This window comes from Giraffa tippelskirchi, chromosome 12 (genome assembly GCF_054371585.1).
Source record: "Giraffa tippelskirchi isolate mGirTip1 chromosome 12, T2T-mGirTip1v1.2.pri, whole genome shotgun sequence".
NCBI lineage: Eukaryota > Metazoa > Chordata > Mammalia > Artiodactyla > Giraffidae > Giraffa > Giraffa tippelskirchi.
In genome coordinates this window covers 44,405,204-44,432,068 of record NC_137286.1, presented here as the reverse complement: position 1 = coordinate 44,432,068, position 26,865 = coordinate 44,405,204, and the positions used below count along the sequence as shown (strand labels likewise).

The following is a 26,865-nucleotide window of genomic DNA, read 5'->3' as shown; positions in this document are numbered from 1 at the left end:
CTAGATCATCTAAATCAGCAACAGGTCAAAACCTTAGGGCAAAATTCCTTTGCATCTGTGAATCAGTGAAACATGACATCAACAGGGCTCTTGCTTCCAAAATGCAGCGATGGGATAGGCATATTGTCAGGCGAGTGTATGCTCCTCGGTTCTGTCTCGTCACAATAAAGATTTGGAGTGACGGACATTGAAACCCTCCGCGCGTCACAGCTCCCAGGTCTTGGACAGACCGTGTTATAGCTCTTAGGTCTCGAATGGACTGTGTTATAGCTCTCAGGTCTCGAACGGACCGTGTTATAGCTCTTAGACAAATCAGTGTTACAGCTCTATTTATTTAGAAAATAGCAGGAAAATCCATCCTCCACGCGTGAGGGCATGTCGACCCAAAGACGCGAAGAGAAGAGTGCCCTAGACCCTAGAGCGTGGGGGGGAGAGAGAGAGAGAGAGAGCGAGGGCTCACGCTCCCTTTGGGTCCTCTTTTTATGTTTTTTCTCCCCCCTGGGCCTGCCCTATGTAAATTGGGCTAGCCAGGAGTGTTGTTTGTTCTACCTGAGGTCCTCACTCCGGTCCTGGACCTTCCTTTGTTCTATTTTCGCGGGCTTTTCCCTTCCTTGTCTTTCAGCCACCACCATTCTGGACTCCTGTTTCCTATTCTAACTACCTAACATTCCCCCCTCAAGAGATGGAGGCCCAATTCTTTGGGAATAGGGGCGTCGAGGTCTTTCTGGCCACTTCCTGCTGAATTGGGATGGCGAGGGGTATTGGATCTCCCCCTCTTGCTAGTCTCAGGCCTCAGAGTCCTTATAGTGGTGTCCATCTAAGGGTGAGTGATATTTTCTGTGGTTAGCTGAAGTTTTATATCTTTGTTAAACTGGCACTGGATGTTGTAGCTTGTTGACCTGGGCAGAGACAAAACAAGTTAGACAATTGATAATACACTGAGCAATCATAAGCAGCATCAATATGGCATAACAAGGACTAGTAGGGGCATTAACCAACTCCAAATTCCCATCGCCAGGATGGCTCAAGTCCCTCCCTGTTCAGGGATCAGAATATCCATCTCCTGTCTGTTTTGGAGTACAATCCCTGCCAAGCTGCATTGGCTCTTTAGAGCTGTCCTGAGAAATCTTATCCCCAGAAACCAGATTTGGGGATGTTCACTAGAATGGCACTCATTTGTGGTTCTGAACAGGTATCTGAGATCTCCCAGTGGCTCACAGGTGTATTGAGTGTCCTCTTTTGTTTTCTTCCACAGCTTGACTCGTGAGTAGTGAATCCAGGAGTCGTGTCCTGGTACCTTGACTGCTGTGGGGGTAGAAAGTATTACAGGGTAGGGGCCTTCCATGTGGGCTGGAGTTGAGCCTTTGGGGACTCATCTTTCCAGGCTTTAATTAGGACTCGAGTCCCTGGAGCATATAGTGGTGACTCCTTAGAATCTTTTGGGTCCTGGTTCATACCCTACAAGCGTATATCCTGTTGGAATTGCCCAATGGCCATGGTATAAGACCAGAGGGTCTGAGCCTCTGGATCTAGGGAGAGGTCATTGACATAAACAAAAGGTCTCCCATATAGCATCTCATAAAGATTAAGACCAACCTGTTCCTTAGGGGCAATACGGATGTGGAGTAGAGCTATTGGTAAAGCCTCCTTCCATCCCAGGGAGGTCTCCTGGGTTATCTTTTTTATCGCTGATTTTAAGAATTGGTTGGCTCTTTCTACTTTTCCTGAAGACTGAGGCCTCCAGGCACAATGGAGATAATAAATAATGCCCAATGCTTTAGAGACCCCTTTGGTGACCTTAGAAGTAAATGATGTCCCATTGTGACTTTGTAATGACCTGGGCAGACCAAATCTTGGAATGATTTCATGGAGCAGTTTTTTTACCACCTCCTCAGCCTTCTCAGTCCGGGTGGGAAAGCCTTCAATCCATCCTGTGAATGTATCTATCATGACTAATAAGTATTTATACCCTTGAGAAACTGGTATCTGGGTGAAGTCCATCTGCCAGTCCTCTCCTGGGTAGGCCCCATGTCGTTGGACAGGCTGGGCCAGCTGGGGTCTTCGAGCTCCTTGGGGGTTGTTTAACTGGCAAGTGGGACAAGAGGAGACCACTTGCCTTATAGTTGTTTGGAGGCCTGTTCCTCTGAAGGACCTTTCTAGTAATCTTTGGAGGGCCTTTTCTCCTAAATGAGTCGTGGCATGTAAGGAGTTAACCAACTTCCATTGGAGGTTCCCAGACAGAGGTTCCTCCTTTTGGAACCACCCTCATATGATCTTCTTGAAAGCCCTCACTCTTAGCTTTAATAAGAGTCTCACCTTCAGTATATGAAGGAGTTTCTGGCAAATTAATCTGTGGAACTAAGGTGGCAGCCCCTATTAGGTCATTGTTCTGTAACGCTGCTCTCTTAGCTGCCTGATTGGCTGTTTGGTTCCCTTGTGCCACTTCCGTGATCCCTTTTTGGTGTCCTTTACAGTGGGAGACTGAAACCTCAGTGGGCAGATGGACTGCCTCCAAGAGTCTAAGAATTTGATCACTATGTTTGACTGGGGACCCTCGGGTGGTCAAGTGGCCCCTTTCTTTCCAAATAGCAGCATGTGCATGTAGCACCAGAAAGGCAAACTTGCAGTCAGTGTAAATGGCTCGTCTTTTTCCTTTTCCCAGCTCTAAAGCTTGAGTCAGGGCTATGAGCTCAGCTAATTGGGGTGAAGTACCTGGTGGCAGAGGCTTAGCCTCTATGATCTCAAAATTGGAGACTACTGCATATCCGGCTCTTCTTTTTCCATCCAAGACAAAGCTGCTTCCATCAGTGTACCAGATTTCCTCAGGATTGGTCAGAGGATCTTCCGACAGTCCCTCTCGGGGTTTTGTCCAGTGGTCCAAGGTTTCTAGACAAGAGTGAAAGGGGAGAGAGCCCTCGGGGGTAGGCAGGAGGGTGGCTGGGTTAAGAACCTCACAAGGGGATATAGTGAGGCCTGGATTTTCCATCAGCATTACTTGATATCTGAGGATTCTTTGATCAGACATCTATAAATGGCCTCTCCCATTTAGGAGTTGTTTTACTTGGTGGCTGGCAAAAACAGTTAGTTTGACCCCAAAGGAGAGTTTTAAAGCATCTTCTATCATGATTGCAATAGCTGCAAGATTTCGAAGGCAGGGGGGCCAGCCTCGGGTGGTTGGGTCAAGCCTCTTGGATAAGTAAGCTACAGGCTGGGGCTCAGATCCCAACCTGAGTTAACACTCCCAAGGCTATTCCCTCTCTTTCATGGACATAAAGTTGGAATGCTTTTTCTGGGTCTGGCAACCTCAAGGCAGGTGCCTGAGTTAAGTCTTGTTTTAGTATAGCCTCTGCCTTCTTTTGAGGAGTTCCCCATATCAGTGGGATTGAATTATCCCGTCCCTTTAAGCTTTCATATAAGGGCTGGGCAATTAGATCATAGTTGGGCATCCAGATTCTACAATACCCAGTTAGCCCCAGGAAAGCTCACAATTGTTTTTGAGTCATGGGGGAGGGCAACTGGAGGATTCCTTGTACCCGATCAGAGGACAGCCTCCTGGACCCGTGTGTTATCTGAACTCCCAGGTAAGAGACCTTTGTCTTGACCATCTGTGCCTTAGCATGGGAGACTTTATATCCCCTTTCTGCCAAAAAGTTTAGAACCTGAATTGCATGTTGTTGGGCATTTTTCTCATCTGGAGAGCAGATTAGTAGGTCACCCATTATTATGTATTATAATATTTTCCCATTAGGTCCCAGGTCCAGATCTAGGAGATCCCAGCTAAGGGCCTGTCCAAACAACTGGGGGGCTATCTCTGAACCCCTGAGGTAATACTGTCCAAGTCATCCGTTGGTGTTTTTCTCCTGGAGCCTCCCACCAAAGGCAAAAAGATATTGGGATTCTTTAGCCAGTGGTATGCAAAAAAATGCATCTTTGAGATCCAAGACTGTAAACCACTTGGCACTGGGTGGAATTTTCCCCAAGATTACATAGGGATTGGGTACTGTGGGATGGAGGGGGACTACAGCTTCATTTATGATCTGGAGATCTTGAACCATTCACCAGGTTCTGTCTTTTTTCTTTACTGAGAGGATTGGGATGTTACATGGCAAACTGGTGGGGACCAACAGCTCACAAGCAAGGAATTTATTAAAGGCTGTAGTCCCTCCCAATCCTCTCTTTTGAGGGGATATTGTTTCCGGTTAGGAAACCTGGTGGGATCTCGGAGGACAATGATGACCGGTTTAGCTTGGTGGACTCGTCCAGGAACCCCCTGGTCCCACACCTAGGGGTTAATTTTGTCCTCCCATAGTTTTTGGTCCCTCTTTATTGGAGAGGGTGTAATGCGTTCCTCAGTAGTAACTAGAAGCTGTAGGGCTCTAGGGGCTGAAAAGCTTCCCATCACAAGGGTGGTCCCCAGTTTAGTGAGTATATCTCTTCCCAATAAGGGAGTAGGACACTCAGGGACCACCAAAAATTGGTGGGAAAATATTTGTCCATCCCAGCAACAAAGAAGTGCTTGGGTGAATCTTTTAGTAGTTGCTTTTCCTGTAGCACCCAAAATGGTACAGGTTTGAGAGGAGAAGGCTCCCGAGTAGGAGATCAAGACAGAGTAGGTAGCCCCCATGTCAACCAAGAAAGTCTAGGACCTACCTGCCACATCCAGCTGCACCCTTGGCTCCAGCCCTGTGATGGTTATCTGTGACAGGCGGGCTGGCTGGAGCGGGTCGCTTCAGTCCTGTTGAACCATCGTGAGGGAAGGCTTGGCGCTTGACCTTGAGGCTCTTGGGTCCCCAGGACAGAGTGCCGCCCAATGTCCCAGTTGATGGCATTTGTAGCAAGCTATTTTAGGAGACTTGTCATGGTTTGAACACTCTTTGGTCCAATGCCCCGCCTGTCTACAGATTAGGCATTTGCCTCATGCCTTGTCCTTCAGGGACTCGGGGTTTGCCATAGGGCTTCCCTGGAGGGTGGCCAGCATCTGGGCATGCCTTGTCTCTTTCCTTCTTTCCCTCTCCTGGGCCTTGGCCTCCTTCTCCTGTTCTCTGTTATAAAAGGTATTGGTGGCTGTCTGGACCATCTCATCTAAAGAGGCAGCAGGGTCCTGCTGCTGTAGCTGTTCTAACTTAATTCTGATATCTGATGTACACTGGGACAGGAATTTGTCCTTTAAAATCACCTGTTCCTCGTAAGAGTCTAAGTCCAGATTGGTAAACTTTTGGAAGGCCTCTTTTAGGCTTTCCAGAAAGGCAGTGGGGTTCTCAATGGGCTCCTGAGTTATTGCTGAGACCCGGGCATAGCTAATTACTTTTTGTTGGGCTGCTTTCAGTCCTTCCCTCACACAGATTAGAAAATGATCCCTTTCCCAGATGTGCTCAGGGTTATTATAATTCCAGTTAGGATTGGAGGAGGGGACTGCAGTTTCCCCTACTGTGTATTTATCGCTTGACATGTGAAGCCCTGTTGCATACCTTCGGGCTTCTTTTAAGACCCTAGTATGTTCAGGGTCAGATAAAGTTTGACTAAATATGACCATGATGTCCTTCCACGCCAAGTCAAAGGCCAAGGTAATATGTTGGAATGTATCTACATATTTGCCTGGGTCATCTGTATAGCTTCCCAAGTCTTGTTTGATCTGTCTTAGTTCTAAGAGAGAGAAGGGCTTATGGACCCAGGTTGGTCTGAATTCTCCTCCAGTTTCAGCTAAGGGACATACTCGAGCTGGCTTTTGTGGAGGGGGTGCTCCCGGATATGCAGGCACTTTTGGATACAAGAAAGGAGCACCAGGCAACTCGGGAGCTATTGAAGGCTCTAGTCTCTTTGGGGGCATGGGAGGTGAGCCTTTACAGGGGGGTTCCTTCTCCTGGTTGCCTGTGCCTAACACCATTTGCCTAGTAGACTCACTTTTAGGGCAAGACAGTGGCATAAAAGAATTTTAAGCGACTTCTCCCTTAGAGTTAGAGGATTGAACAGCTTCCAGTTATCAAGGATGCATCTTAAGGGTGTCTTCCAGGAAGTGGATTGGTTATTTCCCATCTGAAAGACAGTCATGACAGGGAGGAAAAGAAAAAGAAAAAAACTAATAGGCCTCCTTCAATTTCCATGGGTGGACTTCCTTAGGGGTGAGTTTTTTTGAAGCTTATCCTACCCAGTACTGTTGCCACCTGAGAGCCTGGGAGATCCCCAGGCAGGCTGAGGTGTGACAGCCTCCTAGAGATGGAATCCCCAGGCAGGTCGAGGCAAGTCGGCCTCCCGAGAATTGGGTCCCTGGGCAGGTCGAGGCATGACGACCTTCTGGAACCCCTGGATTGGCGGATCCTCAAGCAGGTTGAGGCATGACAACCTTTCAAGGACCAGATCCCTAGGCAGGTCAAGGCGGGTTGACCACCTGGGACCCCTGGACTGGAGTTGGGCGTCCCCAAGGTCTCCAGCATGACCAGTGCTGGGTAGGATTAAGGGGTTGTAATCTTAACTCATTGCTGGTTTGTCCACCATGGATGGGAATAGATATCATGATGTAAAGCAATCCAAGCCTGTGCCCTGAGACTGGGCAACAGTGAAACAGTCATAAGCCTTGTCCTCTTACTCTAAGGGATTGTAAGTCACTGATTTCTTCCCCTAGTCCTCCTTAAGAGCAGGTTAGGATGTCTCCCCTGGTAAGCATTTGGTTCTCATAGACCCACTTTAGGTAATGACGGAAGTAGTGACAAAGGAGTGGGTTATCTGGCCTTGTTGGGGACATTAAGGTATTTTAATAATAGGCTGGGTGGAGCAATGTTGCCTACAAGGGGGTCCTGATTGTAGGAGTTAGTAATTGGCTTAAGAACAAATTTGTTAAGAGGCAACAGACCAGATGTTCCATAAAAGTGGAGTGGAGATTTGATTCAAGGGTATGTTTGTAACTTTAGGAGAAGGGTGGTAAGGGTTTGGGCCCAAATGGCCTGAGGGGCTAACTCCCAAAGTGGCAAACATTATCCCTGGAAGCCCAATCGCCTTTGAAAGGATGCCAACTGATGGACTTCTAGCAGGCATTGTGTGCCTGTCGCCCGCCCTAGGGGGTTCACTGAAGGATGCTGGTGTTGCACATGTTGTAGGAAACATGGAAGATGAAGGGCTGAATATCTAGAGGGGTTGGATATTATACAGTATTTCCCTCCCAAGAGCCAGCTATTTTCTGACTGTTCCTCCAGAAGATTGTAGAGGCGACATTGTGGGCCTGGATGGGGCTCAGGGAAAGAGCATGAAACAGGAGGGAGGGGGCAGGGCACAATCTTTGAAGGAATGACATAGCACAAGGGCATAACGTAAACCAATTAAAATCAGCTGGGTCCAAGATGACAAGTCAAATTCAAGTAAACCTTAATCCCCAATCTATAAGCCAAAAGACACACCCAGAGGTGGCAGGACAGCTCTAAGGCACCATCAAAAGACAGAGGAGTGGGTGGTTCCCCAATGGTTGGGATGATCCTCCTACTCATTAGCATATTAATTCACCGCTGGCAAAACCTAGCCCGGCCTCATTCCATGGCCTGCACCCTACAGAGTGCGCTTCTCTCTGAATCCTAACCAATCTACCTCTTACATATCGCTTTGTCTCTCACTGAATTTTTGCAATGAGACATCAGAGCCTGACCTTCATGGGTTTTGGCCTGGCTCGAGTCTCGCGAGAGAGAGCTGAAGGACAGGAGGAAAAAGCAGTGGGAAAAACGTGCCAAGGAATCCCCTTCCTAGCCTGCCGGAAAATCTGCTAAATATCTGATCGGTGCTCACCGTTTTCATTGGTCTGATCTTTGACACAAAGAAGAGTAAGGACAGAAGAACCCCCACTGGCTTGGGTAACAGCTACTGGGGCTCAGCAGATAGTGCCTTTGAAACATACCAAAGAGTAGCCTCTCCAGAGTCCCTCAGTTGCACCCACTGTAGCCCGCCTGTTCGCGGGGGTTCGAGGAAACAAGAAACGAGAGATTGTAAAGGAATTAAGATTTCGTTAGGCATATGTCCCTCCAGCCACAGGAGCGAGGACCTCCTACCTTAACCGGAGGTCTTCTGGAATCTGAGACTGAGCTGCGTGAGCTTTCTGCTGAGTTCGTTTTTCGGTGTCCCGGTTTCCAGCACGATGGGCCTCTTGTCACTTCCTTTGCGCTGGGTTTTCTTTGCGTTCCACTTCTACCGCGGGAGCTTTTGCTGAGTTGGACTCCTGCTGTGCTTGGCCTCCTCCTTGGGGGCTGTGCCGAGGTTGTTTCAGCCAGGTTAAATGCAGTCACGGCAGCATGGATGTCAGGCGAGTGTATGCTCCTCGGTTCTGTCTCCTCACAACAAAGATTTGGAGTGACGGACATTAAAGTCCTTGGCGGGTCACAGCTCTCTGATCTTGGACAGACCGTATTATAGCTCTCAGGTCTCGAACGGACCGTGTTATAGCTCTTAGACAAATCAGTGTTACAGCTCTGTGTTACAGCTCTATTTTATTTAGAAAATAGCAGGAAAATCCATCCTCGAGGCGTGAGGGCATGTCGACCCAAAGACACAAAGAGAAGAGCACCCCAGCGCGTGGGAGAGAGAGAGAGAGAGAGAGAGAGAAATAGCCCTTCGGCTCCTCTTTTCATATGTTTTTTTTCTCCCCCTGGGCCGACCCTGTGTAAATTGGGCTAGCCGGGAGTGTTGTTTTTTCTACCTGAGGTCCTCAGTCTGGTCCTCGGACCTTCCTTTGTTCTATTTTCGCGGGCTTTTCCCTTCCTTGTCTTTTAGCCACCACCATTTTGGACTCCTATTTCCTATTCTAAATACCTAACACATATGATAATAATTATAGACATTCCTATTCCAGGAAGGAAGAAAATGGAACAGACATAGAAAGGAGTTCCTTGTCCTGATGAGTTTCAGAATTTGGCCTGGCAGAATCCCTTTCCCTGGTGGCTCAGATGGTAAATGTGGGAGACCTGGGTTAGGAAGGTTGATCCCCGGTTGGGAAGATCTTCTGGAGGAGGGCATGGCAACCCACTCCAGTATTCCTGCTGGGAGAATCCCATGGACAGAGGAGCCTGGAGGGCTACAGTCCATGGGGTCACCAAGAGTTGGAAATGACTGAGCGACTAAGCACACAGCACACAATAAAATACACCACCATTAGAAATGATGATCATAGAGAATTAAATCACAGGGGAGGAGGAGCACTTTCATGATGTAATCAAATCCCACCCCTGCAGAGGTTCTCCTACAGGAGTGAGTTCTGAGCCCATGTTAGGCTCCCAGCCTGAGGGTCTGGCATTGGGGGGAGGAGCCCCCAGAGAATTTGGCTTTGATGGCCAGCTGGGCTTGAGTGCAGGACCTCCACAGGACTGGGGGAGACAGATTCCACTCTTGAGGGCATGCACAAGATTCATGAGCCCTGGGGCCCAGGCCAGAGGAGTGACTCCACCAGAGCATGAACCAGACCTACCTGTAGGTTTTGGAGGGTCTCCTGGAGGTGGCGGTCAACTGTGGCCCACTGTAGGGGCAGGAACACCAGTGGTGGAGGCCCTGTGGTATATTCCTCAGCTGAGCTCTCCTGGAGATCACCTCTTTGGCATTGAGACCTGTCCCCACCCAGCGGCCTGCAGGCTCCATATCTGGGATGCCTCTGGCCTTCTTGGATTGGAAGAATCAGTATTGTCAAAATGACTATACTGCCCAAGGCAATCAAATTCAATTCAACCTCTATCAAATTACCAACGGCATGTTTTACATGACTATAGTGTTTTTTTTTTTAATTTGTATGAAAACACAAAAGACTCCAAATAGCCAAAGCAATTCCAAGAGAGAAAAACAGAGCTGGAGGAATCAGTCTCCCTGACATCAGGCTATACTGTGAACCTATAGTCATCAAAACAGTGTAGTATTGGCACAAAAATAGAAATGCAGATCCATGGAACAAGATAGAAAGCCCAGAAATAAACCCATGTACAGTGTGCGTATGTGTGTTTGTGCGCTCAGTCATGTCTGACCCCTTGGACTGTAACCTGCCAGGCTCCTCTGTCCATGGAATTCTCCAGACAAGAATACTGGAGTAGGCTGCCATTTCCTTCTCCAGGAGATCTTCCCAACCCAGGGACCGAACCCGTGTCTCTTGTGTCTCCTCTACTGGCAAGCAGATTCTTTACCACTGCTTGTGGAAAATAATAACACTAGTGCATGGGTATTGTGAGGCTGAGATGCAAAAATTCAGTCCGAGGCCCGTCTCTGTGTGGCTAAGCTGGTGGTTCAGGCCTGGATCTCTCACGAGGTTGTGGTCAGACTGTTGGTTGGGGCTGCCGACCCTTGAAGGCCTGATGAGGCCTGGAGCGTCCACTTCCAAGATGGCACCCTCCTAGGCTGTTGGTTAGAGGCCCCAGTTCCTGTGTACGTGGGCGTCTCCTAGAGCTGCCTGAGTCTTCATCCCACCACAGGCTTCCCTGGTGGCTCAGGTGGTAAGTCTGCCTGCAATACAGGAGACTCTGGTTTGATCCTTGGGTCTGGAAGATCCCCTGGAAAAGGGAATGGCTACCCACCCCAGTATTCTTGCCTCAAGAATTCCATGGACAGTGGAGCCTGGGGGGGCTACACCCCACAGGGTCACAAAGTGCTGGACACAGCTGAATAACACTTTCACCCCACCTCAGCTGGCTTCCTCCAGAGCGAGCCATCCAAGGGACAGAGCGAGGTGGAAACCACAGTGACTTTTATCTCGTAGCTTAGAAGTCACCTGCTGGCATTTCTGCAGTGTCCTGTTGTCTTCACATCACAGCAGTACTTAACATGAGAGGAATCACACAAGGGTGCAGGTACAAGGAGGTGGGGGTCATCGGGTCATGTTGGAGGCTGGGAACCACGTGACCCCTCTGAGCCACCAAGCCAGTCCTGGAGCACCCGTTGCCTGGCTTCTTGTTATTCAACATGAGAAGTCCTGTTATTATTGTGCTATTTAGAGCCCGAAGCATCCCGATAGCCTTTCTCCCAAATTCCTTTTTTGCTTCAAACAGCCAGTGTTGGATTCTGTGACTCACAACCTAAGCCTTTGACAGATACAAGAGAGGAAGCCTAGATTACCAGCCTTGTTTGGAGAAGAGGGAGAGGTGGGCTCCTAGGCTGCAGGCCCCCATGTGGCCATCACTCCAAACCTCACAAATCTGACCTGATCATCCAGGGTCTAAGAACAAGCACTGTGAGGGGAAAGAAAACTTGGCTTTTGCATGCCTAAATAGTCACAGTTAGGTGAGAATACAAAAGAAAGGGGCTTCCTTGGCAGTCCAGCAGTTAAGGGGCTTCCCAGGTGGCTCAGTGGTAAAGAACCTGCCTGCAATGCAGGAGATGTAGATTTGATCTTTGGGTTGGAAAGATCCCCTGGAGAAGGGAATGGCAACCCACTCCAGTATTCTTGCCTGGAGAATACCTAGGACAGAGGAGCTTGGTGGGCTGCATTCCATGGGGTCGCAAAAGAGACGGCCACGACTAAGCAAGTAAGCAACAATGCCACCCAGTGGTTAAGACTCCGAGCTTCCACTGCAGGGGCCACAGGTTAGTTCCTTGGTTGGGGAATTAAGATCCCACGTGCCGTGTGGCACAGCCCCCCAAAAAAGAAAACTGCTTGCTGTAATGATATGACTTTGGTGCTGCCTGCTTCTCCAGCTAGGTCTGTGACTAAGTCTCTGTGGAGGGGTGGAATCCTTCCCCTCCTTCTCAGCTGTCTGAGATTCCCTGCTCAACTTTGGAATGGAGCTGATTCCAGCAGACTTGCAGCTTCTGTCCTTTGGATGGCCAGAAACCAAGAGGATCTCAGAATTTGTCACCAAGAGCCAGGAGAATGGTAAATTTCCACAATTCTGGTCTCCTGGGCTTCCCTGGTGGCTTAGAGGGTAAAGAATCTGCCTGCAATGCAGGAGACCAGGTTTGATCCTGGGTCAGGACGATCCCCTGGAGAAGGGAATGGCAGCCCACTCCAGTATTCTTGCCTGGAGAATTCCATGGGCTGAGGAGCCTGGCGGTCTACAGTCTACAGGGTCAAAAAGAGTCGGACACGAATGAAAGACTAACACGAGGTTCTCCTCCCAAAGGTGGGCCAGAAATCAGGATTCCCTGAGCTCTCTGTGTCATTCATGTGGGTGCTGGCAGGCTCTCACATTTCAGAAGGAAAAGAACTCTTTTTGAACTCTGATCCTCTGGATTAGCTGCAGCTGGGAGCATAGTCATCAGGTGGTCCATGGAGGCCGGCAGCACCATCACTGCCAAGGTTACTAATTAAGAGCTGGGAAAATGTCCTGGCCCCACCCAGACTTCTGTACATGTTCTTCTGGGTCTCAAGGGCACACATGCAGAGGAGCAGGCTGCAGGGCGGGAGATTATCCAGGATCATCTTTATCCAATCTTGTACTCCCCTCCCACTCAGAAAAGTTGTGAGTGACATGATGAAGCATTTCTTAGAAACAAGAACCGACCTCCATCATTGTAGTAAGGCTCAGACAAAGTGGGTAAGGTGGGGGAGGCTGCAGCCGCCTGGCGTCCGAGTTCTGTCACACACCAAGTGTGGCCTTGGACAGGTTCCCTTTTGCCAAGCCTGCTTCCTTCTTTGAAAAGAGAAGCCAAGTCACAGAATGTTAGATCTAAAAAGGACAGGGAGAACTTCCCTGGTGGTCCAGTGATTAAGAATCCCCCTGCCAGTGCAGGGTACACGGGTTCAATCCCTGGTCCAGGGAAGATCCCACATCCCCCCAGAGCACCCCAGACATCGCAGGACAACTAAGCTTGTGGGCCACAACTACTGAGTCTGCACGCCCAGAGTCTGGGGGAGAATGGATACGTGTCTGTGTACGGCTGAGTCCCTTAGCTGTTCACCTGAAACTATCCCAGCATTGTTAATTGATTATACCTCAATACAAAATAAAAAGTTTGAAAAAAGAAAGAAAGAGGGATTTCCCTGGTGCTTCAGTGGCTAAGACTCCGCGTTCCCAATGCAGGGGGCCTGGGTTTGATCCCTTCTCAGGGAATTAGATCCAACATGCTACTGCTAAGACCCAGAGCAGCCAAATAAATAAATATTTTTTTTAAAAAGCCTGCACAGCACCTCTAGAGAGTGGCCCCCACTCACTGCAACTAGAGAAAGATCGCATGCAGCAACAAAGACCCAGCGCACTCATGAATAAATAAATAAATACTTTTTAAATTAAAAAAAAAGTAAAAGGACTGGAAATTCAACTGGTGGCCTCATATGTCAGGTAGAGGGCTTTGGGCTGCAGATGAGACGAGACCTAACTAAAAGTAGCTCACACAGTGAAACTGTTTTACACCACATAACAAGGAGTTCAGATGCTGGGCAGGTCTATGATGCCCTGGGAACAGTGATGACACAGTTTTGGTCCATCTTTCCACGCTGCCCTTCTCAGGTGTTGGTGGCTCTCCCGCTCATGGTGGCCGGACCGCTGAAATGGCTCCAAGCATCCTTTTCTCACCCAGTCATTCCAGAGGCAGAAAGCGTCCAATCTCTCTTTCTCTCTCTTGTTTTTTGGATATGGATCATTTTTAAAGTCTTTATTGAATTTGTTACAGTATTGCTTCTATTTTATGTTTTGGTTTTTTGGCCTCGAGGCATGTGGGATCTTAGCTGCCTGACCAGGGACCAAACTTGTACCCCGTACATTGGAAGGTGAAGTCTTAACCACTAGACCACCCAGGAAGTTCCCATACGTCTTTTTTGTGTTCCTTTTTCAAAGTGAGCACACCTTCCAGGAGAACCCTCTCCACACCACCCCCCAGAGCACCCCAGACATCGCATGGGCCAGGAGTGTGTCACATGCTCATGACCAAACCAATCCCAGATATAGGGAAAGGCATGACCACGATTGGCTGGAACCAATCAAGCATCACCCCACGGACTGGGAAGGACCGGGAAGCAGGTGAGAGGAGGACAGCTACCTGTTGGGGAGGAAACAAACCGTGTCTGCCATGGCTGGGCTCCTCCTTTTGTAGATGGGGACCTGAGAGTGAGGGGCCCTTTCTCTAGTCAGTGGCCTTTCTCCACCAGGAGTTGGTGGCGGTCACAGGTGAATGTAATTCTGACTCTCAGACAAACTATTTCATCACAAGCTGTTGGTTCTGGCCTGGGTGATCTCAAGTCTGAAACTACAAATCTGATTCTCATGAAAATATTTTTTCTCTAGAGTCACCATAAGTCCATGGTCATCCTGGGACATAATTCTTCCACGTTAACTCAAGCCCCTGAAATGTGTCTGCCTTCAAATTCAGTAGAACCTTAATGAGAATTTGCTGTAGCACAATGTTTAAAAGCTCCTAAGGCAGACCAAGCAAGATCAAACCCTATCTTCCTCTGCCTTATCTGCTGTTTGCTAAGCCCAGCGGACTACCCTGGCAGCTGCTGGGAGTAACACCTTCTGCCAATGAGAGCATAATAGTCACCCCATCGGTGATTACATCCATCAGTGGCCAATAAGGAAATTACAGACCTCTTGAGATATCTCAGGCAAAGATAACGATTTAATGAGGGGAACTGGCCAACAGGTGTTGGAGGAGCTGGAGACACAAGCGTGACAAGGGTGTTTCCCAGGGGTCAGGAAGCTGCTTGGCTCCAGGAGGACACACACTTCGCTGCTGAGCTGCTAGAAGTCCTGCCCCCGTGCTCACCCCGCCCCCCCCACTACTGCTGCCACCAACCCAGCCACAGCCACTGCCACGATGCTGCCAGAGCCAGACCGGCTTTTCCCTTCCTCCTGCCTGCTAATCCCTTCCCTGGTGTCTCTGATGGTAAAGAATCTGCCTGCAGTGCAGGAGACCCGGGTTCGATCTCTGGGTCAGGAAGATCCCCTGGAGAAGGGAATGGCAATCCACTCCAGTATTCTTGCCTGGAGAATCCCATGGACAGACGAGCCTGGTATACTACAGTCCATGGGGTCTCAAAGCGTCGGACACGACTGAGCACCTAACACTTTCACTTGCCTTCTAACTTCTTTCATGCATCCACTGGTTGAACCCAACTATCAATACAAATCAGCTGGTCAGAGGAGTGGGATGGAAGGGGAGGGATGGAGGTCTTAATAGACCATATGTGGGACAGAAACCTGTCAGATGAAGATCAACAGTATAGATCTCAGAGTCAGAGAGATCTGGGTTTGTGTCCTTAGTCTGTGACCTTCAGCAAGTCACCTCTTGTGCATGAGTTTTAGTTTCCTCACCTGTAAAATAGAAATGATGATACTCATCTCAGTGTTGCTGTGAAGGCTTGAAAGAGAATGATCATAAAGAGCTTCAGACCAGCTGCCAGCAGCTTAGAGGGGCTCAGTTCCTAAAAGTATGCTTCTCCTTCCTTTCACTTCAGGGCCTTTGTACTCTGTGCTTTCTCTTACCTCTGTCTGGACTGTTCCTTCCTATATATTTCATATATATGCTGCTGCTACTGCTAAGTCACTGCTACTGCTAAGTCGTGTCTGACTCTGTGCGACCCCATAGACGGCAGCCCACCAGGCTCCGCCGTCCCTGGGATTCTCCAGGCAAGAATACTGGAGTGGGTTGCAATTTCCTTCTCCAGTGCATGAAAGGGAAAAGTGAAAGTGAAGTTGCTCAGTCGTGTCCGACTCTTAGCGACCCCATGGACTGTAGCCTACCAGGCTCCTCCGTCCATGGGATTTTCCAGGCAAGAGTACTGGAGTGGGATGCCATTGCCTTCTCCAATTTCATATATATAGATATATAATTAATGTTCCTTCGTATGGGTTTCCTTTGTCGCTCAGCTGGTAAAGAATCTGCCTGCAATGTGAGAGACCTGAGCTCAATCCCTGGGTTGGGAAGATCCCCTGGAGAAGGGAACAGCTACCCACTCCAGTGTTCTGGCCTGGAGAATTCCATGGACTGTATAGCCCATGGGGTTGCAAAGAGTCGGACACGACTGAGAGACTTTCACTCACTCACTCACTCCTATATATCCTATATATGACATTCTGACTCATCCTCCTAGCTGAGATAGGACATTTTTAGTTGCAAGAGACCAAAATTTTAGACCCACAAAGAGGCTTAATCAAAAGCAGAAGTTGTTAAAGCTGACAAGTCCAAACGTAGTTTTAACTTTAGGTACGGCTTGATCAGGGGTTCAACCGATAACACCGACACTCATTAACTCTGGATTGGATCATGTGCCTATTTCTAGATTAATTTCTATAGCCAGGTATGTGGTGCATTCTAAATATTCCACCCAAATAGCTTGAGGTGATACTAGGAGTGACCATGGGTTCCCAGAGGAAAATGAGGTAGCTTTAAGGACGAATGCTGGAGAAGACACTTGAGAGTCCCTTGGACTGCAAGGAGATCCAACCAGTCAATCCAAAAGGATATCAACCCTGAATATTCATTGGAAGGATTGATGCTGAAGCAAACTCCAATACTTTGGCCACCTGATATGAAGAACTGACTCATTGGAAGAGACCCTGATGCTGGGAAAGATTGAAGGCAGGAGGAGAAGGGGATGACAGAGGATGAGATGGTTGGATGGCATCACTGACTCGATGGACATGAGTTTGCTCAAGCTCTGGGAGACGGTGAAGGACAGGGAAGCCTGGCGTGCTGCAGTCCATGGGGTCGCAAAGAGTTGGACAGCTGAGCGACTGAACAACAATAAGGAGGAATGGGTGCTGGGCATGAAGAACAGCTATCTAGTTATATTTCAGCTTAGGGAAAACATCCTGGTGCTCACCCTCCTCTATCCGAGGTTAAGTCATTTCCTGCTGTGATACACACTCAGAGCTCCTTGTGCGTCACAGCACTCGTCAACTTATAATTATACTCTTATGAAGTTGAACGATGCCTGCCTTCAACCTCAGCTTATGAGCTCCATTAATAGGCAGGGGCTATGTTGCCATCACTGAGTCCCCAGTATCCAGCCCAATGCCTACACATGCTAGACGTTCAAGAGAGTCTGTGCATGAAGGGATAAATCTGGGACCCTGGTTATGACAATGAGACTCTGCCTGTCACCTTGACTTTTTCCAGTTGCACTTGCCTGTTAGGCTGGAATCTTCCCCCTCCGAAGCCTTCTCTCCCCGGCAAGCAGGCCTGGGAATGCTTACACAGTACACATCTCCCCAGAGAAGCGAATGACAATTTTCCCATGGAACCTGGGAGGCCTGAGAACCAGAACTCTGGGCCGGTGATTCAGGCCTGCAGAGGCAACTCGATGAATCAGGAGAGGAGCCAGCGGAAAAAGGAGGGTTCCTCTGGATTAAGGGCTTCAAGAGGAGTGATTCACGATCATCGCGGCTGACATTTCAAAAGCCCCAAATACTTTTGGTAAACAGTGTGCCGCTTGGCATTTCATCTCCCATTTATCCTGGGAGTGAAGCAGCCTGCATTTGCTCTGGGGTGTGTCATATTTCACTTTCTGCTTCTCGAGTATCCATGATGTTCGGCTCCTCAGTTTCCCACATGTAGCTTATTTATCAGGGCTGCCTTGGTGGCTCAGCAGTAGAGAATCTGCCTGCTAATGCAGGAGATGTGGGTTCCATCCCTGGGTCTGAAACATCCCTTGGAGAAGGAAATGTCAACCACTCCAGTATTCTTCCCTGGGAAAGCCCATGGACAGAGGAGCCTGGTGGGCTACAGTTCATGGGCCTGGACATGACTTAGCAACTAAATAACAAGAATGACAACTTATTAAAAATAAGCCAAAGCTTATTTTTGTGGAAGTTCTGACACAGTAGAGACAGGTTGGGATTTGGCATCAGCTCAGGCACAGTGTGCAGCCTGGTTCTGCTGTCAGGTGTCTGTGTGACCTAGGGTAGGTTATTTAACCTCTCTGAGCCTCCCTTTTCCCTCCAATGGATAACATTAACCTCATGGGGCTTTGGGGAGATGTAGATGGTAATGCTTCTGTGTAGGGCAGGCTCCAGGTTTAGCTGATGCTGTGGCAGGTTGCTGGAAGGGGTGGGAAGGGGCATGTTTGTCCTTGAGGGAGGAGAACAGGGAAAGTCACCAGGCTCTGGGATCTCCCTACACGACCCAGGCGTGGGTGTGAGTCTGAGTCCCCAAGAGAAAGTCTGTGGACTGACGCTGGAAGGATTGCAAAAGTAGCCATAGATATTTTGCCCAAAGTTTTCACTTTCGTCTCAGGTTGTTCAAAGGATTTGTTAACAAAAGAAGTCACTTGTTATATACAAATAAATAATACATATATTTATTAGAGAATTATCTAACACTTTCAATATACTAACATTAAAAGAAAAGAGAAATATAAAGAGCAGAGGGCACATCACCAAATTGGGTTTTGACCAACATCCAGACTTAAAGTGTTAACAAAAGAAGTCACTTGTTATATACAAATAAATAATACATATATTTATTAGAGAATTATCTAACACTTTCAATATACTAACATTAAAAGAAAAGAGAAATATAAAGAGCAGAGGGCACATCACCAAATTGGGTTTTGACCAACATCCAGACTTAAAGAGCACTGGCAAGTCCCTTGTCACAGCACATCTGGAGCCCAGGTCCCAGGCAGCACGTCTGCTCTTTGGGTAAGACTTCAAAGATTGCAGTTCTGGGTTCCTGCTTATAATCCCAGGACTCAAACTGATATCATCATCAGTGACCAAATTGCAAGCCTGGTTTCATTTTAATGCTGTTTGTTTTGTCCTATAAAACTTGGAATGTTGTTAAGCCTGGGGCTTGGTTGGCCAGGTCCCCTCCAGGGGCTCAATAATCTCAAAATGCTTCCCCCATGTCATCTAAGGTGCTGCAAGTCTTACGCTCACAGCAGGCGGTCACTCACAGTCAGGGCAGTGTCCAGGCAGGTTAGAAGCGAGGTCAGAGGCCTGCTCTGCTTTGTTTCCTAAGCCTAAACAAGATGATTTATTTAATTTCCCTAACAATAGACAATGTGTAAACAAATGGGTGTGACTGTGTGCCAATAAGACTTCATATATGGATGCAGATAGTTGAATGTCATAGAATTTTTACATGTTAATATATATGTGTGTGTATGTGTGTGTGTGTGTTTAGTCATGTCTGACTCTTTGTGACCCCATGGAGCCCACCAGGGTTCTCTGTCCATGGGATTTTCCAGGCAAGAATACTGGAGCAAGTTGCCATTTCATTCTCTAGGGGATCTTCCCCACCCAGGGATTGAACCCCAATCTCCTGCATTCCAGGCAGATTCTTTACTGCTGAGCCACCAAGGAAGCCTGGAAGAGCTCTTTGCTCAGATATAAACTCTTCAAGACACAGGGCACAAACAGCATGGCTTTAGGGCCTAGGAGACAATGTGAGATATTGTGTGTGCGTTTATATGCACATGTGTGTGAGTGCACACGTGTGTATGAAGGAGGTGTAGGATGATCAACCAGCCTGGTTTGCCTGGATTGCGGGTTTCCAGGGTGCAGGACTTTCAGTGTTAAAACCAGCAGAGTCTTGGGCAAACTGATACAGGGTTGGTGACCCTGTAAGTGTTTCCTTTTTCCACATTGTGTGCCTGGAGCCCAGAGGAGCTTCAGTGCCCTCAGGACCCCAGAGCCTCAGCTTTCACAGCATCAGGGGTCTGTGCCAGAGGCCCTGCAGTTAACATGGCACAGGGGTACCAGCAACAGAGAGAATGGGGGAGTGATCTCACTCCCTTCCCTCAGACCTCCCCTCAGACACTCCCAGGAGTAACGGGGGCGGGGAGACGTGGCTGGAGGCCTGGCTTAGCAGAGGGGAAAGAGCCAGCAACACGTGGGTTGTGACCACCATGGTGAGCCAGGTGAAGTCTGGGGAGACCTGGGTTCCATTTTGTCATTGTATTTTCTGACGGGCCATTGATAGTCTAGAGTATCACTCTGCTACTTAATTAAGTGATGTATTTATTTGTGGCTGTGCTGGTTCTTTGCTGCTTTGCTTGGGCTTTCTCTAGTTGTGGTGATGGAGGGTTACTCTTTGTTTTGGCATGTGGGCTTCTCTTGCTGCGGGCAGGCTTCAGAGGCCGCGGCACGCTGGCTCGGTAGTTGCGGCGCTAGGGCTTAGTTGCTCTGCAGCATGTGGAATCTTCCCGACCATGGATCGAGCAGGGGTCTGCTGCGCTGGCAGGTGGATTCTAATCACTGCACCACCAGGGAAGTCTTCCTGGTCCCTTTTAGATCTAACATTTTGTGATTCAGCTTCTCTTTTCAAAGAAGGGAAGTCTCACTTATTTACTTCTAATCTGGTCACTTTAATCTTTCATCTTAATAACTCTTGCATTGATTACTGAGTATCTTAGATATAAAGCTATATTCCCCACCATTAATGATCAATTTTCTCTCCAGTCCCAATATCTGTGCTGTCATTTCTAAGCCGTACCTCATTGCATTTCTCAGACCATCTAGACAACACTAGGTAACAGCAGCGAGGGTGATTGCCCTTTGTTTTATTTCTGAATCCATTAATAAAGCTCCAGTCAAGTGGTTTTTGGTCTTGGGACTTTCTTTAGAGTAGACCTGCTGTATCCCAGCCCTGGGGAGTGTTCTAGGGCTTCACTATTAAATATCTTGAAAGCTCTTAGCTGGAAATAAAGACACTTAATTGTATTAAAGAAGCATCCTTCTGTTTTTCAGAGCCCTTATAGAGGATAGGTATTGGGTTATTAAAGACCTGCATCAGCCCTCATTCTAAAAAACCTCAGTGCCTTTGGAATAAATGAGGTCACACACGTGGAGTGCTTGGCAGAAATCCTAACACTGGCTGGCTGGCTAGTATCATCAGGGTCCCATCTCAGGGCTCTCTGGACACACTGCTCTCCTCCTCTAGGCCGGGGGACCCTGTGTTGCTCCCCCACTCCTGCTCTCATGGAGGGGAAGCCAACAGTTATCCACCCCCTGTGGCCTGCTTCTTGAGGTGGCCATACCTGAGGAAACCTGAGGCCTGTCCCACCTGCCAGGGAGGTAGGGTGAGGCCAGGGGCTGAGCCGGGCTGGGGTGCTGGGTCCAGGGCAGACGGAGGCAAGGACTGTTGTTGTAAAATAACAACAGGACCTTCAGGGAAGGCCTTGTGAATTTTTCCTGAGACACCACCTTCCTTCTCTCCCTTGCACACACCTGAACAAAGCACTTCTCAGAGAGGGAGGCAGAACCAGCAGCAGAACTTGTGGGGCCCAGTGCAACCTGAAAATATGGGGCTTCTTGTTCAACACTTGTTAGGAATTTCAAGATGGTCACAGCCGAACATCAACCAAGACTGGGGCCTCTCTAAGCATGGGGTCCTGGGGGTAGGGACACTCCAAATTAGGAACCTCGGACAAAGAACTTTCTCTGCAGTGGAAACTGACAGTGTCGTTGTGGGGCTGGGAAGGTAGAGATGGGAGCTCCCAAAGGTCATGTTTTCAGCATCGCAAGAAATTATATCTGGAGAATTGAGCAGTCAGGACTGTGAGATGGTCCTAGTGGCATCTGAGGCCCTGATCTGAGCTCCCTTTCCCTTCCTGTATTCTGGGGAAATGAAGCAAGAAGTACCTGGGTTCGATCCCTGGGTTGGGAAGATCCCCTGGAGGAGGGAATGGCAGCGCACTCCAGAAGTCTGGCCTGGAGAATTCCATGGACAGAGGAGCCTGGCGGGTTACAGTCTATGGGCTCACAAAGAGTCGGACACACCTGAGCAACTAACACCGGCTGAACTGGCAGAGTGCGGCTCTGACCTTTACAACCAAATACAGCAGTGTTTGGAATCTGAGACTGTCTCTAGTAGGTGGGAGAGGGTGTGACCCCCTGACCTGGTGGGAAAGTGTGGTTGGAGTTGAGGGTAGCGGGGAGCCAGCACTGGAGGCCGAGCCCCCTTGTTGGGAGTGGAGGAGTCAAATGGCAGGAGCGAATAGGGTCATTTTGGGAAAGAGGGTGCATAGTGGGTGGTCAGTTCTAAGCTGGAGGAGAATCCTAAGTACCAAGGTCCAGAGCCAAACAGAGGAGAGAAGTGCTGGGGTGCACCTGGGTTGTGGAGTCAGAGGACAGCATCTGGGGGCTTCTCTCTGCCGTCCTCACCTGTGGGAACTGCTGCTCCTCCCTCCTTACGGTTCTGGCCTTCCGGGCGGATCATCCAGTCCCTCACCTGAGAAAGGCAGGAGTATTCAAACACTGTACTCAGGGCTTGGGAGTCCAGAGAGAAATGAAGGTAAGCCGGCCAGGGGCCTGGAAAGGATGATCAACAGAGGTTTTGTATCTGGGGTGGCTGGATCCTCCCTATCCAGGAGCAGAGGGCGTGGCTAAAGGGTTCCGCCTTTCAATTGCTCAGCTCAGCCTGGCTCTATGTTTTCATTTCCTTTCACCCCTTCTGGAGCTGGGATGGGATGAGAAGGTACATACCTTTTCACCAAACAATTCAACTTTTAGGAGTCCATCTTAAGAGAAAAAGATGCAATCAAGGATGTTCACTGCAGCCCTGCTTGTGATATTCTAATAGCTATGTGTGTGTGTGTGTGTGTGTGTGTGTGTGTGTGATTATTTAACATAGAAACAGGTCTGGTAGCATATGGTCCAAACTGTTAACAATACTTACCTCTACGGAAGGAAGGGAGTGGGGAAGGAAGAAAGGCTTTCCTTTGCCTCTGCACATTTTATATGGTTCTGCTAAGTTTAATTTTTTTTTTTTTACTATTTTTCTAGCACATATTAATGTGATTTAAAAAGATTTAAAAATTATGTTGTACAAAATCTTGCAATTTAGAGAAATGAACTGATGTCTGATGCCACAGATTTGTAGTGGTATGGATCCTCAGGGTAATTTTATTTCCTCCAGCAGTTTTTGGCAGTCTGGGGGCAGGCCTGCAGGAAGATGGTGTTGAAAGGACCCAGGAGAAGTTGGCAAGCTAAGACACAGGCGCTCAGTAATTATTCTGGGCATCTGACATCAGTTAGCCTATTTAATCCCTGAGGGGTAGATATCATTAATCCTAGATTTACAGTGAAGGAAAGTGGCTTGGAGAGAGGGCATGTGGCAGGACTGGGATTCACACCTCAGGGTGTGGGATCTCTCCCGCTTATGGCTGCTTCCAGCCCAGTTCAGTGGGGAAAACTGGGTGCCAGTAGCAGCCTTTGAATGCTGACTCCCAGGTGGAGGAGGAAAGAAAGCCAGGAGGGAGCACCAGTTGTAAAAAAAGGATTGGCTTAGGTGTAAGAGGCATGGAAACTAAGTCGGTTTGGGTTTTACATAGAATAAAGCTGTGTGGAACGCTGCATCTTCATGTCTCTCATGAACTGGGGAGGGGGTCAGAGGACTGATGAGTCTCCTGGAAATGGCCTGTGGGGGGTGGGGTGGGGAGGCCAGGCTGGCCTCTGTCCCTTGGCTGAGTCCTTTCCTAGTCCCATTGACCTTGTGCAGATTAAGAACTGAAGTTGACATTCAGTGACAAGTTTGAGCCTGGTGGAGGGTCAAGCAGTCCTGTTTGGGGGTCCCTGCTGTTGGGGGGAGAATGGATTGGGGTGGTGAGAGAGTATGTTCTCTTGCGTGCCACCAACTTCCAGGTACCCACAGGGCTGGGGTTGCCTCTCCTGCAGCAGGAGTGGTGGTGTGTGTGAGCTCTCTCCACACACATCCACGTGGAGGGATTCTTCACAGGGGCTCAGGAGTCCTGGGTGAGCCAGTGAGTGGCACATGCCAGTGAGGTTTGGGTTAGTTCTGTCACTGTGACTCCTTTTGTGTCCCTTGTCACTGAGGTCTGGGGAAACTGGTTAGAGAAGTGTTCAGGGACTTTTGAGGTTCAGATGATGGCCAGGGAAGGAGGGCTGTGGTGGAATTGGTGCTAGGCAGTCGAAGCTGAGGTGAGGGGGGGAAGCTGTGACTTCCTGGGGTGTTCCAGGCTGAGTTCCAGAGTATGGATGAAAGTGAGGGGGGGGTTACTTCTTGTGACCCCAGAAGTAGGCAAATGACTCCACCATTCCTGCCTGCTCCTACTTCATTCTTGGTTTTAGGTCTCTTAAGTTTAGTGTTCCTAAATTGCAGACCTGGAAATCAGTTAATGTGGCTGTGCAATGGTTCTCTGAGAACAGAGGGTAAGTGACCAGCTCAGGACAGCTCAGGGCAGCACAGGAGGCCAGCGAGGGGATAAGGGGATCAGGGTCAGCTGGGGGTGAGGGTCCTCACCCCTAATTAGAGCAGGGCTCAAGGATTTCCAGAGAGAGGCCAGGACAACAATGTTCTGCATTCGAAGGTGGGTCCAGGAGGCACCCTGGAGTGCCAGGAGGAGGCAAGGTCAGTGCTGGGAGTCCTCAAGGCCAGACTTCTCAGTGAGGCAGGGCAGGGAGGACAGAGGGTCTGAGACAGACTTTCAAACTCTCTGATGGCTCAAAGCATTTTCTTCACCAATTACTCTTTATTTAGAAGAGTCAAGGTTCTGCCTGGAAAAATTACCTTCTAAATCCAGCAGCACAGAGGCAGAAAACACTTAAGTTTTGGTAGAATTACTGGTGATAGTAAAAATCTTCCTTTGTGTCTTTTAAGACATCGTCATTGAGCCGTTGGTACTTTCATAAGGCAGGGAGGCGTATTATGATTATTACTAAATGTGCTTGAACTTGATCATGTAAGTCATGTGCCAGTGGCTTGGGCCAGCTAGGCTAGTAATGAGGGCCAGTAGCGCGAAGCTGCCCCCCGGTTACCGGGCCTTTCTGCTAGGCTGCCTCGGTGAACTGTCCGGTGCCCACCTCGGGCCCTAAAGATCCCTGCTGCAGGGGGCGCGGGGGCTGTGGATCTTAGGTTCCCTGGCACCCTGAAGCCTAAGCCGCCGCAGGGAACCCGGTGCTGGAGCCCCTGCGGCAGTGCCAGCACCGCAGCAGGGACTCCAGCCCGGAATACGCCTCCAGGTCTTCACAGTAGCCGGGACCAAGGCGGGAGCGGGCGGCACCACAGGGTCTTTCCAGGGCCGAGCTAGGAAAGGTGTGGAAGGCGGCAGAGGAAAGGGACCCGCCGCTCTGGGTCTCGGCTGACCGCGAGCCGCCGGGGATGGAGGGGCGGGAGTGAGGGTGGGTCCGAGGTGGGCAGCTCCAGGGTACGTGATGCACACCCAGGGGTGCCACCCTCCAGTTGATCGTGGGAGGAGACCCAGGTACAGAGAGGCTAAGTGGTTCGCCCAGGGTCACACAGCGAGCGGGTGGCGATGTGTGTGGGGTGCCCTTCTGCCCATGCGTCTGGCGTCATCACAGGCCACCCTCAGGTTAAGACGAGTAGGAGGGCATCCCTAGCCTGCCACGAAATGTGGCTTCTTGTCATCCCAGCCTCCCAGTCGCCGGTGTAGGTGGGCCTAAGGCTCCAGATCTGGACAGGGACTGAGCCCAAGTCAGTAACACCCGGCACCCTGCACCCCACCTCCTGGCTCTTGAATGGCTCAGAGACAGGGCCCTGATCGAAGTCACACAGCTGCTAAGTTCCGGAGCCGGGATTCGAACCCTGCGGTATGGGTTTTAGTGGCCACAGGCTGGAGATCAGAGACCAGTGGCTCGGGGGTGACCACGTGCGGCCTTGGGTAAGTCGTTCTCCCTGCGGCAGCCTGGCCGCGCGCCCCTCCCGTCGTGGCCGCGCATGCTCCGTGGCGGGCGGAGCCGGGAGGCGGCGGCGGGCGCCCCAGCTGCTTTGCATTGACGCCAGCACCCGCTGGAGGTCACCGCTGGGGGCTGGGCGCGGCGTGCTGCCGGCAAGACCCGGCCTGGAATACAGAGCCGGAGCCGCGCCGCCCGCATCTCCCGGGCAAGCGCCACCACTTCAGCGGTTCTCGACGGCGCGGCCTCAGGTCCGCATCCCTTCGTCCCTCCCGGGGTGGACGCGGCCTTGCTGTCCCGACGGGATTCCTCCAGCTCGCACCGCTCAACCGCCAGAGATTTATTCTAGCTTTCTCCGCCACCAGCCCTCGGACCAGGGGCATTTATCCGTGGGGCGGCCGGCGGAGCGACGTGAGAGCCGGTGCCTCTGGAGGCGGCGGCCACAGCGCCTCCGGAGCCGGAGCGGGCGTAACCGGGAGCGCACTTCCCCCCGGGGGGTCGCGCCGCCTCACGGCGAGGGCGGTGTCGCTCGCGCGGCGGGGACTTGTCGGCTCTCGGGCCGGGAGAGCGCAAATCTCCTCCCCCGAAATTCCCCGGAAGCGCGGCGCGGCCGAGGCGAGCGCGGCGATGTGAGGGGAAGCGGCCGGCGGCTCCCTCCTCAGGAAGGGCATGTTCGGAGGAGCGGCCGCGGTGCGCAGCCCGCCCCACCGCCCCCTCCCCACCGCCACCGCCGCCGCCACCGCCGCCGCCACCGCCGCCGCCGCCGCCGCCGCCGCCGCCGCCGCCGCCGCCGCGCCCGCACCGCGATAAAAGGGGCGGCCGCACTTCCTGACGGGAGACCCGCGCTCGCCGCCGCCCGCTCAGGCGGCGATGACACGGCGCCCGTGGCGGCCTCGAGGCGCCGGGCGGGCCGTTTACTGACTGGATCGCGGCTCCCCGCCAGCGTGTCCGCGGCGCTGCCGCCAGCATGGGCTGTGCCCCGAGCATCCACATTTCCGAGAGCCGGGGGGTGTACCCCGGCAGCAAGGAGGCCGAGGACGTGCCGGGCCCCGCGGCGCCGCCGCTCTCGCCCGGCGGGCCGAGCCTCCCACCCGGCCAGAAGACGGCCGCCTCGACCCGGCCTCGCGGCTCCAGCCTCGCAGAGTCCGAGCCTCGCGGAGGCAGCGGCGGCAAGGTAAAGGGGCGCTGGTAGGGCGGGCGGCTCTGGGGCTGCGGTCCGCGGTGAAACTCGGGCCCCGCGGGGCGGCAGCCTTCCCGCAGGGCCGGGCGGGGCTCCGTCCCCGGCCGCGGTGCCCTCTCGCCCGGCTTTGACGGACGCCCGCGGACCGTCGTGGCCGGGGCGGCGCCGGGAGGAGGACTGACCCTGGTCCTGCGGGCCCCGCTTAGC

At 50.8% G+C, this 26,865-nt stretch overlaps 1 protein-coding gene and 1 long non-coding RNA gene across 8 annotated transcripts in view; one reads left to right on the top strand and one right to left on the bottom strand.

The window, feature by feature from the left end:
• Nucleotides 1–312: 312 nt before the first annotated feature.
• On the bottom strand, nt 313–3,444 carry LOC145528484 (uncharacterized). Its single transcript, XR_014070459.1, has 2 exons — nt 2,713–3,444; nt 313–899 (listed from the first exon to the last, which is right to left on the bottom strand). It is a non-coding gene; the product is annotated as an uncharacterized LOC145528484 (long non-coding RNA).
• Nucleotides 3,445–24,812: 21,368 nt separating this feature from the next.
• Nucleotides 24,813–26,865, top strand: part of PDE8A (phosphodiesterase 8A) — a 153,474-nt gene continuing 151,421 nt past the window's right edge. For 5 of the 7 annotated variants that reach the window (XM_081546911.1, XM_081546912.1, XM_081546910.1 and 2 more), the window contains exon 1: nt 25,989–26,652. In XM_081546911.1, coding sequence (XP_081403037.1) covers nt 26,446–26,652 — 207 coding nt within the window. In that variant the 5' untranslated portion in view covers nt 25,989–26,445. Of the gene's footprint in view, nt 25,466–25,988; nt 26,653–26,865 lie in introns of those variants that run through there. The other 2 variants (XM_081546913.1, XM_081546917.1) reach the window with 2 other exon arrangements.